The sequence below is a fragment of the Paramisgurnus dabryanus genome, chromosome 4 (genome assembly GCF_030506205.2).
Source record: "Paramisgurnus dabryanus chromosome 4, PD_genome_1.1, whole genome shotgun sequence".
Taxonomy (NCBI): domain Eukaryota; kingdom Metazoa; phylum Chordata; class Actinopteri; order Cypriniformes; family Cobitidae; genus Paramisgurnus; species Paramisgurnus dabryanus.
In genome coordinates, this window is record NC_133340.1 from 32045596 (window position 1) to 32061994 (window position 16399).

General features: G+C 36.4%; 1 protein-coding gene across 1 annotated transcript in view; it reads left to right on the forward strand.

Moving 5' to 3' along the window:
* The first annotated feature begins 453 nt into the window (after positions 1–453).
* Positions 454–16399, forward strand: part of LOC135735693 (receptor tyrosine-protein kinase erbB-4-like) — a 194541-nt gene continuing 178595 nt past the window's right edge. The window contains exon 1 of the mRNA XM_065254188.1: positions 454–762. Coding sequence (XP_065110260.1) covers positions 684–762 — 79 coding nt within the window. The 5' untranslated portion in view covers positions 454–683. The remainder of the gene's footprint in view (positions 763–16399) is intronic.

The following is a 16399-nucleotide window of genomic DNA, read 5'->3' on the forward strand; positions in this document are numbered from 1 at the left end:
TGCTAAACCTATTACCAAAAGTCCTGTAACCAAAATGCTTCCATTCTCCATTAAGAAACCATTTTTACCTAATATAGCCTACTCATTTTGAAAAGTACAATATTTGTGTGATTACAGTTAGTGTTAAAAAAAGATAAAAAAATAACTTTTTTAATGTTAAAACATGCAAATAGCACTGATTTGGTGGAACCCGATTTATATTTTAACCATTTCTTCAGCAACTAAATAGATATGGATGAAAAACGTACCCATCCATCCACCATAGTATGCAGCAAGCAAGCAAATGTTTACTTTTGAAACCCATCTTCTTTGCGAAGCAGGTGTATATGCAAAGCTGTCGTATGTGGGCGTGGCGTATGTTGATTCTTTTGTCCATTCATACCAAAGGAGGGCGGAACAAAGCGCGCTGGGGGGCGTGTCTAACTTTCAATCTGAAGTTGCGTGGTGAATTCATCGAGGTGATGAAATGGTTACAAGTCCCTCGATCCGTATAATCGGGCACAAGACACTTTCGAAACGAAAACAGCACAAAAGCAATACGAACAAGTGTTTATGGATGATGTGCTCCGAAACGGAGACGTGAGAGCGCGCACCGAAGAAGCACACGGTGGACTGTGAATGTCTGGATTTTCTCTATTGAACATGTTTATGTGTGGAGATATAACTTCTTAAATTAAGCAGACATGTGGCCGACTTGTTTTCTTCTCTCCTGCTGCTTGGTCTTCACGATCGATGTGCTTCAGATGAGCGCCGCGCAGTCAGGTGAGTGACAGCACCCGTGCGTAAAGGTTGTTTGGAGAGCTGCGCACTTCACCGGCGCGCGCTGCTGTTAACGCGCACTTTACTGTACTGTATGTAAACGATTAGCGATTGAAAGATTATGCAGTGTGTTGCGGATGCAGTTTAAATCCTAGCTTTATCATAAACAACTAAGTAGACGTTGCATCATTTCATTTTTTTTTAGCACTCCGGTCTATGCAGCATAATAGAGAACTAATACACCCAACAGTATGTTTCATCCAGTGCTTGCTTTGTGATATTGGCAAGTTAGTTATCCAGACATGCCAGTAGCCAACATGTGTTTGTTTAAATTAAAATCATCATGCCCTTTCACACGAAGCAAAGTCATAACCAGTTGTTTGCTACTGTACAATTACAATAACTGTACGAGCTGACCAACCTTCGTGTCTGTATTCGGTCTATTTTAATGTGCCAGTGCGCGTAACGGAACTTGGTGGAGCGCAGCGCGAGTGCGCGCTCAACGGAACGTGCATTTCCTGCGCGTTTCGCATCGCGCATTGGACCCCTACGCTGCGCTCAAATAGCTGCTCAGCATATTTCTGCAGAGCCACTGTGAGAAGTGAACCCGGCGTTGGCGGTGCATGAATTAAGTTTTGTTATGCAGTGCATGGACAAGGAGAAATGGGGTGAGGCATGATATATAAGCAATGTATCCCAACCTTTTTTACTTTACAATATTTGGCAGTGTATCCGTTACAAAAATAACCAAACACTGAGAAATATCTTGACATTGAGTTGGTTTAGCTTTTTTATTGTGGCTTTTGTCTTAATACATCAGTGTTTCCCAATTCTGGTCCTCGAGTACCCCCTCCCAGAATGTCAGAGGTCTCCTCATTAAAAACAGCTATTTTACCCATCAGTGTGTTAGGGAGACATGTTAACCATTCTGGAGGTAAGGAGAAATCTAAAACTTTCTGGGAGGGGGTACTTGAGGATCAAGATTGGAAAGCACTGTTCTTAATTATTTTAAGTCACCATGAGGCTCCCTTGGAAGTTTGCTGAGGTCCCCTATTGGCCCTGGACCCCTTATTAAGAAACACTGATATTTAAACAAAGGCTGAGTGTTGTGATGCCAAGCATGATCAGCATGTGAGCAGAGAGGAATACTTGATCTATTGTTTTTCTTGTTGATAAGTGGTCAGCATATGAGTACATTGATGAATGGATTAAGATGAAAAAAAATATTTTCTGTATAGAATTTCTTTCATACTTTTTTAAAGATTGGGCCCTTGGTCACAGTGCTGTTTATATTGAACTCTAAAATAACTAAAAAGGTCCTAATATATAATTTGGGAACAGAAATTTATACATTTGGTACCAATATGTACATCTGAGGTACTAATATGAACGCTTTAGGTGCAAATGTGTACTTTTTTAAAAGGGTACCACCCCAGTGACAGCTCGGGACCATTTTTGACCATTTTTCTTATAAGGTTGAATGTAGGCTGTGATGAGAAACGATTCAGCTATTCATGTATTTTTCCTTTTATACTTATATTTATCCTTTAAGTGTTTGCTGTGTCTGGAGATAACTGACACAGCATCTGACCCAGCCTGAGATGTGACATTTAAGTTCTAACGGATATTGACTTTGGAATGCAGTCAGATTATTACTCAGCGTCAGATCGGATTAAACTCCATTGGAGAGCCCTGATGAATCTCTCGGTAATTACACTCGTCATTGATATGATGTCTAGACAAGAATGTGTTTTATGAGCAGGAAACGTTTGCTATTCCAGCCAAGTTTAATCTTTTGATTAGTAATGTATCTGTCATTGAGTCATAACTTTAAATGACACTTGTAGCTCATGTGTCTTGCGATAGAACAGAGAGGCATTTTGTACTGTTTACACATATGCTGCCTTTGTTTATGCATTAAAGGGCACATATTATGCATATTATGTTTGGATATAAATGTGTGTAAACACAACCACTCTACTCCTTAGTTTTTAATCCCTATTAAACTTAAAGCACTCATGCAGTTTTGATTCTCTTGTTAATGTGACGTCACACTGATAAAGCCCTGCCCACCGCCACTGACTAACTGACTGATTTTACCCAAAAGCTTTTTTAATGTGTTTGTTAGCACGTTGTAATCTGGCTAAATATACACTATTATTAATAAATTATTATTAAATTAATAAGCAGACTAAGCAGCTACAGTCATAAAAGTACAACCATAAAATTTCTGTTTGCATCTCATTCTTATAAATTATTACTGTACTTAAACTAAAAATAAGGATGATTATACTATTGTACTAATGAATAGTGATTCATCTAATTATAATCTATATAACTGTTTAGGAAACCCACGGATGAGCCAGAGAAATTTTCCTTTCACTGGCTCTAGAGTTTGTTTTCTTCACCACTTGAAATTCGTCCCAGAAAACAAACGCCTGCTGGTTTCTGTCAGTGGGTGGTGGGACGTCCTCTGTCCCATCATCCCTCTTCACACTTGACCGTCCTTCAGTCAATCTTCTTGTGATTGTTTGGTTCGGATCTTGCTTTCAATGGAAATGTGATGCTTTATAGAGGCTAGTGATTGAAAGTTAAGTCATGACAGCTACAAAAGCACCTCATCATATTTGTTAATAGCGTTTATAGTTATGTTTAGCTTTAGTTTATACTTAGTTCTGAGTTGGTGGTTGGTCATTGGTTTGTGTTTAGTATTGGGTTTGCTTCATATGATATGATGTGTCTAGCAATGCGAAAATACTTAACATGGATATGATAAACAGGAAAATGACTTTGTTGTTGAGAAATGTTTCCTTTCCATTTCAACACTTGAAGTTTTAGTATATTGTAGGTGTGTCACGGTTCTCCAAATTCTCGATTCGGTTACATTTTCGATTCTAAGGTCACGATTAGATTCTCGATTTTGTACTTTTTTTTTAAGCACAAAAAAATGCTATGCTATTTTTAGACTAGACTTTTATGAAATATAATATGATATCTGATATTGAACCCAGAGATGCCCTGCCATGTTAGTCGTCCTGCCAGTGGAAAAATATGGTACACGCACATACCTGATAAAACAAACTTTCTGTCAGATGAACATCTGTCAGTACTTTGCAGCTTAAAAACGGGCTGTTATTACCGTCAGATGAGATTGTGAGACTATACTTCAATAAGTCATGTTTAAATGCTGTTTTCATAACTCTTAAGCATCTGAAATAAGTTGTTGTGAAACTTAATAAGATCTCGGCAAGCCGACCGAACGTGACATGGGGGCGTGGCAGCATTTATTTATTCAAAGTTTGAGGTTGTGACTTAATTTCGATCGATTTCGATGTAAAATTCGCTGAGTCGTACGATTTCTTACAATGTGAATCGAAACATATGATTATCATAAAAAACAATAATGAAACCCCACCTTTAACTGTCTCCTCACCCCAACCTCACGGGGGCAAAAGCAAATCGTAAAAAACCTACGGAAAATGTGGTTGTACGAATTTGCCACATCGTAAAATATGTACGCATTGCCATGAGATAGCGTTAGAATGTTTGACTTTTATTTTTTGCATGTTGCCAGTTTGTCCTGCATTGTCTCAGACATGTGACTCATTTTGGGGTTGTGACCCGATAAAAAGTACAGGATGCTTCAGAAAGGATAAGAGAGTTTATTGTAACTGTTCACTGTAAATAAGTGGTGTGCAACGCAGGTAGGAAACACTTTGTCATCTCACGATCTTCCTTTTGCGCCAGCAACCCTAAAAAATGAGAATTTGTTGGATCAGAGAAAGAGAGAGAGAGAGAGAGAGAGAGAGAGAGAGAGAGAGAGAGAGAGAGAGAGAGAGAGAGAGAGAGAGACGCTTAGTAAACTGAAGGAGAAAAGAGACATTTAAGAGAAAGAGAGATAAGAGGTGAAAGTAAAAGACAGCTGTGCTCTTCAACATCTGTGAACCTCTTCGTGTCTCATGACCTCAGTGTTTTTTTTTTTTTTTGGTTAGGTGAGATAGAGGGCAGATGTCACCTTGCAGTCCTATAGAAATATCACTGCAAGTCCTTTCAGTTTAAGGCTTCATAAAACTGTTAATGAAAAGATTGGGTGACGGTGTGTCACCTTGGATTACTAGTTCTTCAAAAGCACCTTACAGGAACCATCATCTTCCCTTTATGTTCATCTTCCCTTTAACACACGCTTGTGTTACTCGGATAGGAGAACATTTTGTCTGAGAGAATATAAAGAGTGTGGCGAACACTGAAATTTAATATTATAATGCTGAAAAAAAGACTTCAGTAGAGTTAATGTTGCATTTGATAAAAGATACAGACTGTTCAACCAAAAGTCCAACCGAGTTTTCTGTAGACTTCCATTTTTTTTTTTTTTTTTGAAAGAAGGAAGCAAATAGTTTTATACTGAAGTTGCTACAGGCAGGAGTTACGTGTTTACCCCTTCAGGTCATTTCTTGTCTCCTAATATCATGTCAGGTTTCTAAACAGCTCGCTGTTTAGTGGCAGATGTTGGCACCGTTTCATTTGGTCGTTCAGGTGTCGGTACGGTGGCCATCAATTAAAGTTTTAACAGTCTGGACCAGGCCAGTTACTCGGCACATGTCAGCATATACAGTAAAGCATCAGAGCAATACAATTCAACAGAAATCTCCACAGACAGCTTTCATTCACAAAGTTCGGCACATCACCCAACCATTCATATAAATCATTTAGCAAATGCTTTATTGATTTCGTAGTATTCAGTTGTTTTTAACATTGTGTCTGATTTAAATTCAGCAAAATTTGCAAACTTTATCAGCTGTCATTTCACATCAAGAATTAGTAATTCGGATATTAGGGAATTTATCTTAGTTTATTTTGTTTTAATTTTTTATGCACAACCTTTTTTACACACACCTTAAACGAGAAAACAATTTTTGACAATGTGATAAGAAAAATAAACCAGATCTGGGATATATATTTTAAAGACATCTTAATGTTTTTTATGTAAATGTATGACACACATAGTGTTTCCAAAGGTACTTTGCAGATTGCAGATCCATGAAATAAACTGCACAGATTCAGTGTGGATTATCCGAGCCTCTGAACACTATCTAACTCTATTTAAAAAGGGGCCATTGCAGGAAAATCTGACTTTTTCCATGTTTAAGTGCTATAACTGGGTCCCCAGTGCTTCTATGAACCTAGAAAATGTGAAAAAGATCAACCCAGTAATTTAGTTTTGGTAAACCATTCTGTGCAAGCGCATGCAAAATTGGTCATTGAAATTTGGCTCTCATTATGATGTCATAAGGAGATCTTATTATAATTATACCGCCCCTTAATTTGCATCCAACCACGGCACAGCTATTTAGTGCAGATAGAAAGAGAGAGAAAAAAATACTTCACAGCACCAATGAGTTTCAATTGCAACAAACCACCATCATTGTGATCAGTGTTTGCATTTCATCCACTCATTTGCATTTTAAAGGACACACCCAAACATTTTTGCACACACCTACAAAAAGGCAATTTTAACATGTTATAATAAATTATCTATGTGATATTTTGAACTAAAACTTAACATATGTACTCTGGGGACACCAAAGACTTATTTGACATCTTAAAAAAATATTGTGACATGTCCCCTTTAAACTGTTTATTATAGCTGGCCAGTGGTAAAGTCAAAGAATCAGAGTCTTTGGAAACCTCTTAAAGGCGGGGTGCATGATTTTTGAAAAAACGCTTTGGAAAAGGGAGTCAGGCCGACTACCAAAACATACTTGTAGCCAATCAGCAGTAAGGGGCAGTGTCTACCGACATCGTTGCCTGTGTTGCGTATGTATGGGGCGGGTCTTTCAAAAGAAAGTCCAGATGCTATTGGGGTAGGGGCATGTTTGTTTAGGTGATTTCAAATGTCAACATTGGCTTTCAGAGATCATGCACCCCGCCTTTAACTGTTTTACCTCTTTGGAATACCGGCTACTTTTAATGATAAGAATTGCATGCTACTGCTGGAAATGAACTGTACATTATATCAACACTGTATTATGCACATGTTTTATGTATGTGAAAATACCTCCATATGGGTTTGCATATCTGATGCTTGTGAGATATGTCAATTAAATTAAGATTCAGCCTGTGTATGTATTCTGTAAGTTACACAACACCTTATCAAACACTAATTACACTTGCAACTGCATAACAATAGGCTAAAAACCACTGAACCTACCAAAACCATAATAACCATATGGTAACATCCTGGCAACCACCTTCAAGTGAACATTCAATAATTAATACGGTCTGTTGAATGGTGAAATGTTAGCAGGAGTTGTGGTTGCAGTCTGACATTTGTTCCCCAATAAGTGTTTTCTTTATGTGACAATGCTAATTATGATAGTAGTTAGAGGGATTGTTATGATTATATGCATTGTGTGTTTTCTCGGATTGACGTTTCCAGCTGTTACAGTGGATGTGAGCAGCGCTGAGGGGTGGAAAACAATAGTTGGGGGCTCTATTTGTCGCTGGTGTTTATACAGTATGAAGAGATTTTGGAGGTCTGGTGAAAATGTGTCATGAAATGAAAAGGACAGCGGTTGATTCAGTGTTTAATTTATGCCTGCATGTGTAGTGCATTAACATATTAACATTAATTAAACATGTTTGGCACTGCATTGTGTATAGACTATCTCACATTAAAGATGTGATAAAAATCTGGGCTATTCCATAAAATTTATATTTCTGAAATGTTCCTTAAATGCATGTAAAAAATTTGCATTTTGTTATTGAAAAATGAATTTATACTTGTTTTCTCTGCAGTTTTTAAGATTGGAAAATACTGCCTATTTTTTGTTATTTGGACCATGTTTTTCCCCATTTAATTTTTTAAAGTAAATAAATGTAAATAAAAAACATTATTTTAAGTAGGAACTTGGCAGAAATGTTGTCGGTAGTTGGCAGAATGCATAGAAAAATGATAATTTTACTTCAACACAGCCTAATAGTAAATAAAAAAATTGTCCCTTATTTTTTCCATGACTGCATATATATGTATAAACTGTAAAAAAAAAATTGCCTATTACTTAATCAGTTTAAGTTGGTTCCACTTGTTGTTTTAAGTTGAGAGGCATGTAACTGAGTAAATTGAGTTAGGTGAACTACATCACCCAAAACTCAAAAAGTTAAGTCAACTTTTTCTTTTTTACAGTGTTTACATAAATGCCTTTGCAAAGATGCTTTTATCCAAAGCGACTTAAAGTGCATTAAATTAAACATTTGATCAGAAGGCAGGGATCAAACCCACAACCTTTTGCTCTGCTGCAGGAACAAACATACAAATAGAGAAAGTATATTTAGGACTACTTGGCCCCATCACGTTGGGATCAAAACCTTTCATAAAACAATGCCTGTTCTTGTCTTAGGACAACTGTGAACTTTTTTGATTCACTTTAGGCACATGCAATTCCCACCTAAATCTCATTACTGTAATGAAAAAAAAAATCTTCATGGTGTTCAAATAGTGTCATTGTCTCTAATCAATAATTTTTTATCTGTCGGTTTTGTGGTAAAATTTAACCTGCACTTGTTGTTATTTGTTTTTATTTCTTTTAGATTCAACCTATTTATACTTCACCAACTATATGTGTGTAACAGTGCAGGTGTAATAAAAGGTCTTGTAAACACAGAAGAACAGTCCACATTAAAACTGCCGTCTCTAATTAGTTGAATTAGCCGGAGATCAGAAAGGGAAATGAGTTGAGATGTGCGGCAAGGACTCTGTGCTCATTTGCATGACAACACATGTTGGCTGCTCATTACGGGCAGCGCTGGCAATATGGCGTCTGATTGGACAGATTGCTCATCAGGACAGTCCAGTTCCGCTACGCCACCTGGGACCCTTCAGCATTTTAACAAAACCTTTTAGCACACCAGAATTAAACAATCTGTTATCTAAAACTTGCTCGGGCAAGCGAATGCTTTTAAGTATATGTGTGCGAGATAAGAATGTAGAATTACATTTTAATACACACACAGGAACACCTCTATGCATTTATTGTATAGATTGAGACATAATTAAGGAGAGAATATTTTCCCTATAGAGCACAACAGTAGATTTCCATTAGGAAAAAATCAATCTTCTCTAAAGAGAAATAGATTTACATTTATGCCTCTGGCAGACACTTTTATCCAAGCGACTTTCAGTGCATTACATGGTTTACGTCAGCATGTCTGTTCGTTGGGGATCGAACCTATGACTTTTGCAATGTTTGCAAAATGCTCTACCAACTGAGCTGTTTATACCTATTTTTTTTAGGATATTTAACATTTACAACCCATATATAATATAAAAGGCCAATGCAATTCAGTTGTTTTATATTGTACCATTTATATAATTACATTATTTTCAATGCATCAATGGATTGTATTTTATGTATTTTATGAACACTGTAAAAAACTTGGTTCAACCTAAAAAGTACGTTTCCTGGTTGCCTGAAACACATCTTTTTGAGTTAACTAATATTTTTAAGTTGAATTAATTAGGCAACCAGGTAACTTACTTTTTAAGTTGAACCAACAAATCTTTTAATACTTTTCAAAGTTGATTCGCTGTGTTCTTGGCTTTAAACTTTGAAATTAAGAAATTTGACCTCCATGTGAAGAAAATTAATACAAAAAATACTTTAGTACAAGGCTAAGGAATAAATAAGCGGCCACTGCTCCGTTGTAAAATGACAGCCTTGATTTGCCCATTTTTTTTTGGCATCGCACACTCGGTTATGAGCCATGGTGGTTTTTTATATGCCTATATTCTTACGGTGCCAGTCAATTAACACAAATCCCAATTACACAATGAATCCTAAAGAGATTAAGGGTCTCAACGGCACGCCAAAGTCTAATGCCATATGTGGTCTCTGCTGTGCCCGCTGTGAGCTCAGCCGAGTCTTAGTCTGTTGCGTCTGTCACACTTGCTGGCAAAAGAGCTGTTCTTTGTGAAATGAATGTGTCCAGCTAGATGGGATGTTCAATTCATCAGCCCCGCTCCAGACTGGTTTGATAAATGACACGAATGCTGTCCTCCATTACACTCGCACACACGAATGACACAGCCTGAGCTCGGACCGTTCCCTGTGTCAAGCGTCCGAGGAAATGAACTAAGACGTTTTTATAAGGCTCCGATATAAATATGCATGTAAATAAACGTATTGTTTAAAATGCATTTAATCTGAAATGAATAAAGGAGACAAAAAATTGCAAAATTCAATCAAGTGAAATAATTATATGACAGAGCATTTGGATTATTAAATGATGGATGAATGCGCTTTTTTTGGAGCTTTGTCACGTTGACACCAATATAAGTAGATGACGTGACTGTATTTTAATGTGAAATTTTTTATTTGTGTTAAGCTGTAGATGTAATCTGTATGTCTGGGATGGCACAAGGACGAGTTAATTATGAGAGAGGTTTTCATATTCCATCAATAGATATTGAAGACATGGCTTAGTGGTTTTTAGGGGTGGTTAACGCTATTTCATGCATTCTGACTTATTAACACAGTTAAAATCCTCATGCTAAACAAATGCAAAGTGTCGAGTGTGTGACAGAGTATTTCTTGGCCAAACTCACGCCTCCTATTTCCTACAAGTGTCGGAAGTTTTTTTTTGAACATGGGTACCCGTTACATATCAGTGACCCCATATTCCTTTTATGGGCACTTTCCCTGGAAAAGCACACCCACATGTCATGCTCATAAGGAGCTCATAACGAGAATGCTCTGCATGCGACAGCTTGGTTTTAGATGTGTTTTTTAGATATAAAGAGACGAAAGCTTTGTTCAGCTTTCCAAGTAAGCCAGCCTTATGGAAACAATGGATATAGTTTGTTTATCCGTGGTAGCAGCAGGGTTTTGCTTGTATCGGGTTGCAGGTGGTAATCTGCATCAAATGTCTGTGTTTTGTTGCTAATCTATGCATAAGTGTATATAATGTAAACGACCGAACATGTAGTGAATCATAAGTTATCCAGAGATAGTGGGATAATGTTTTGTGTGTGTTGCTTGCTCGTGGCTCGCTCCTCCTGCTGGACGCCTCTGGGATTTCGTGCTTTTCAGGAAACAATCGGTAGAGCTGATCGGTCTTTTATAAATCGAATAAAAAAATAGGACTCTTCGGAGATATGAAGGATGTAATACTACTCAAGATAAACATGAGATAAGCAGAAACACACCGCACATTCAACTTCTCAGAAGTCAGAAATAAATTAAACGTAAAATTCAACCATTAAAACTTTTTTTTTCTATTAAGGACTGCAAATAATTAGGCATCCGAATAAAAATTTGTGCTTTACTATTTCTTGTAAAACATATGAAATTGAATGGATGGCAACAATAATTATATTTTAGTATGTAGTAAATACTACTGTGACTAAAGGGGGATTAACTGTTACAGAAAATTATTTTGCTAATCACCAATACTGTTAGTTTAGGGCAGCTGTGGCATAAACCTGATAAATTTCTTAAGCGCTGTATTGATCTTTTCTGCTGATGCAAGATAAATTAAATTTATTTTTGGTGAAGTATCTAATATGCCCAAGGCTTAAAATCATCTATATCTATAGGCATCATTAAATGACACCCTTATGCTTCACTTTTTATTAGTTCTGCATTACATATTGCCACTTACTGTAAACTGAAAGTCATGAATCTGTTCCTGAAGAGCCACGGTATACATGTTTAACTCCAGCCGTAATGAGACTTGTTTGTTTTAACACATCTGTCTGGTTTTAATCCTGAAGTGTTTGTTTAGTGCTGGAGTGAAACCCAGCAGGACAGCATCGCTTTAGGAACAGGACTGGAGACCCCTGCTGTAAAATCTTTTAATGTTTTTGGACACTTTTTTGCCATCTCTTTCACTTTATTATCATGAATCAAATTGCTGATCTCTCTCTTAGTGACAACATATTTACAATTTGTTAAAGCTTTGTAGTTTGAAAATGTTGCTGTTCTCATAAAAGCAGCGGCAGTGTTTTGTGAGCATTGCTAAAACGTTGCAGTCTTATGAACTCACCACACAATCAAAACAAACACATTTTTTCCTCGCCATTTCTAAATTTAAACTGCAAAAGCAGTTATGTGATTTGATGTAATGCCATGAGGTTTTGTAAAAACTTGACAGAGCATTTTTTTATTTTAGTGTTTTAAGTATTGGAATGAATATAATTTTTTTTTTTAAGTGAATTTTAAGTAAAATTGCATTTATATTTACTATAATATTTAATTGCTATATTAATAACATCAGATGTCACAAAAAAATAACGTTTTTATTATGAATTTTGGGTCAGGAACATAAAAAAGCTTTTTACATTCAAAATAAGTTGAGTTGTTGAGATAAATAATTTACATAAAAAAACACAAAATAAATACATAACTTGAATAATTTTACATTTATTAAAAAGATAAAAAAATATAAAATCAATGTAAAATATAAATAAAAATCACAAAGTGCCCAAATGTGTGTGCTAACAGCAGATTAGTGCAATTGTAAAAAGCATCACTTGTGGGTTAAAAATAAATTTCAAATACAAGCTGCTATACAAAAATTTTTTGGTTAAGTAAGTGATCATGTCTAGACAGAAGGTTTTTTTGCAGAAATAAGCCCCAACGACAGGGGTTTATTTTGAGATAAAAACCGGCTGCCTGTACATTATCTTGCTTATTACACTGCTATTTACCTCAATAGTAAGGTAAGGAACATTAAATATTGATTTGAAATATTTTATTAGCTCATTTGTAACAAATACAGACCTTTCGTAAGGAAAACAGATTTACTTTTGGTTTTAAGAAAAGACAAGACGTTTAAATGTCATGAACACACTATTTGGTTTAATCATTTGTACTTTAAATATAACACTTATTATTAAATTATTAAATGACAATTATTAAAAGATATATTTTGTGTAATATTAGTTTTTTAGTTTTGATAGTAATTTAAAAAGGACGAACATTGAAATTCTGGCTAATCAGAATCTAGCATTTAAAATATAATTTATTAATATAATATAATTATAAAAAACTTTCACTGATTCACATCGGTTAGCTTATAATAATTATTCATATTTTCAGCTGTCAGATGCGACTTCATCGGTACTGAACTTGACTTTACTTGACTTCAACCTAAGTAAGAAAATAACTTCATAATAAATTGCAATGTTACATTTCAAACAGAAATGGCGATATAGAGAGTTACAACTTTAGCTACATTTCTGAAAGTCAATCACATCTAAGTTCTCTCCAATAGGATTATTTTCTACTCATTTCTTTTCTTTCTAAGCTTAATGTTTATGGAAATTAGTATGCGATCGAGCATACTCTGAAATGCGACACACATATGACTCACGTTTGCGTACCATCCATGTCTGGATGTTAACTCAAATCGGATGGCCGCGTACTGTGTTGAAAGCCATAAGCATTAGCTCAGCTCCTAATTGGTCCGGCGTCGGCTAATTGCACAGTCCGCTGAGAAACAAGACTGCTCGTTTCAATAAGAGTAAACAAGCACTAGCGTGTTTTCATCACAGGAACATTCAACATGGGGACAATTAAACAAAGGGCCCAATTAAAAGACCCTAAAACGAGGCTGTCTCTGATGGCCAGTTCACAGCAAGCATATCCATATATTTTTACTGTTAAAGTTACCGTGATGTTTCCCCACACCATCACTTTTAGTCTGGCTCATAAACCTTACAGTTAAATCAAGTTCATCTTGGAAGTTTTAACCAATGCTAGCATGCAAAAAGGGAGTTTATTTAAAAAAAAAAAAAATGCCTCACCATGGTAAAATAAGTGCTTGAACAGTTTGTCGATACAGTAATGGATACCAGTGCCAATACAATCTAATAGCAACTTGTAACTATTTTACAAGATTGCTAATTTATATGAATCTTATTCATACTTTTTACTGCATTCTCCTTTAGAGGTGAGGTTAGGGGTTATGCTACATTCTTGCATTATTCTTCATTTCTAAAAGAAAAATCATACATTTTGTGAAATTCACATCCCACATATTTATACGAAATCGCCACTTTGTAAAATAGATACGTTTTCATGAAATACCGTATTGCTAATTCTGATATCTAAGAGCCTTTCATGCATTTTCTGTGATCGGATAGCTATGACCAAGTGTAAATGCCCTCTGAAAAGCTTTTTACCACATACAGTAGTATATGAATATGGTTATCCAACTGTACCGTGCATTGCCATCTGATACCATCACTGAATCATAGTAGTGCCGAAGTACTTTATTATGATGGCTGTCATCTACTTCCGTAAAGATTCATTCTCTGAATTCTAGTCTTTAGTATTGACTGTCATGTTGTGAAGGTACTTAAAGTAAGATGGAGAGAGATATCTTCTTATTATTCTGTTCTGGTTCGCCCTCCCACCTGGATGAGTTGCCCATTAACCTGCATGTTGCCCAGGAGCTCTTAAATCTCGGCTCAACACTTGCTGGGAATACTTTAATCTTTTTTACTTGAGCTCGAACACCGGTATGGTACTAAAGCTCTGTTCCTCCTCTGTGCTGACGTCTAACTTGATAACGTTTTAACAGACTCTGTTTTATGAATCTCTTGCTTTTGTTAGTTTTTCAGGTAACACGGGCACTACGTGTTACCAACAACATTTACAAGTGTGTCTGACATGTTTTCTTGTAAATGAGCAATTATCAGACTCTTTATGGATTATGCCAACAAACCGGTATTTCTGAATGGCCTGAGGCCGGGATTAAGTGAATTTGATGAAAGTAAAAAACGTGCAGAGGGAATTTGATTTAAGGGATAGTTCACCAAAAATTGAAAATAATGTCATTAATGACTCACCCTCATGTCGTTCCAAACTCGTAGGACCTCAGTTCATCTTCCGAACACAGTTTAAGATGTTTTAGATTTAGGGCCCTATTTTAAAGATCTAAGCGTATTGTCTAAAGCGCACAGCACAACGTGTCCGAATCCACTTTTGCTAATTTAACGACGGGAAAAATGGTTTGTGCGCTGAGCGCATGGTCGAAAAGGGATGGTCCTATTTTTTTATGAGTAATGGGGGTATTTAGGGTGTTACGTGCAATAAACCAATGAGAGTTTCAGCTCTCATCCCCTTTAAAAGCCAATTGCGCCGGCGCTATGTCTAATCCCTATTTAGATAACGGACTTTGTAAACTGAAAAACTAAGCGACGGAAGAAGATCCCCAGTTTAAGATAAATGTTAAATAATTGTGTTGTTTTCCACTTGTATTGAAATTGATATTTTTTATTAAAACCATTAAAACTTTTTTTTTAGTCATGGAAGTAAAAAAGCAGGCTTTTAATTGCTTTAAATGTATGGCTATCCAATATCATCAAAAAATAATTTACAAGTACTGTATGTAACAAACGGCTCTCCGCATGTTTCAGCACTCGGACAGCGTCCTGATTTTTTTTTAGGCATTACTTAAAAATGTTTCTCATCTCACCATATCCACAGGTACAGAGTCATCATATACAATAAATCCGTGAGGTAGCATTTTAAAAAAAATTAAACATTTACAAAACATGCATTTGTTTAAAGCAAAGCATTTATTTACTTACATGTACCAGGCTACAGGTGAGGTAGCTCTTTGCGCCTTCTAACATCTCATAATCGGTCCTCATTTATGTACAAAAGATTCAATAATAAACTTTTACATTCAATCCTTTAATATTTCATATTTAAAGGCATTTTCGTGCTGCTACGCATTCATGTATGTGATAAGCAAACCCGCGTTGTCGTCTCGTTTATAGGCGCATATTACTAATGCGCTCTTTAAATAACAAAAAAACACTATTGTGCCACTGACTTTAGACTTTAGAGCAGGTTTTTGTTGGTCAATGGCGTAGTCTATTTTAGTTGCCTCAAAATAACAACGCGCCAACTATGTGCCTGAACACACCTCGTTTTCAGACCAGAACACCCATGGGCGCAAAAGGGGGCGCAAATGTCATGACACGGTAGGAGAGACAGGATGCCAACGCAGAGTTCGGAAAATAAATAACATTTAATGATACAACTGGAAATAATAACACGAGGAGTAACAGGTAACAAACACGGGAACATCCAAAACGTGACACAGGGAGCAGACATGGTTACAATGACAATCTACCGGCGACAAGTGTGAAATAGACAGCCGTATAAATACACAAGGACTAAACAAGGAACAGGTGAGATGAGCAATCAGTCTGTGAATAGTCCAGATGACGTAAGTGGAGACATACACAAAACATGACACGGACTAGCCGTGACAGCAAATGCATTTGCCATTTAAACAACGTGGCGCTAAACGTGAAAATGATAATTGCGCAGGGTGGAAACTAGCAAAAGACACGTGCGTCGCGCATTGCGCTGCATTGCGCCGGGTGTAAGATAGAGCCCTTAGTCTGAGAGTTTGTTGACCCTTCATTAAAAATCTATGTGTGATATACTGTCCATGTCCAGAAAAGTAATAAAAACATCATCAAAGTAGTCCATGTGACATCAGTGGGTCAGTTAGAACATGTTAAAGCATCGAAAATACATTTTGGTCCAAACATAACAACTTTATTCTGCATTGTCTTCTCTTCCACATATGTTGTGAAGCGCATGCGGGAGACTAAAGTCAT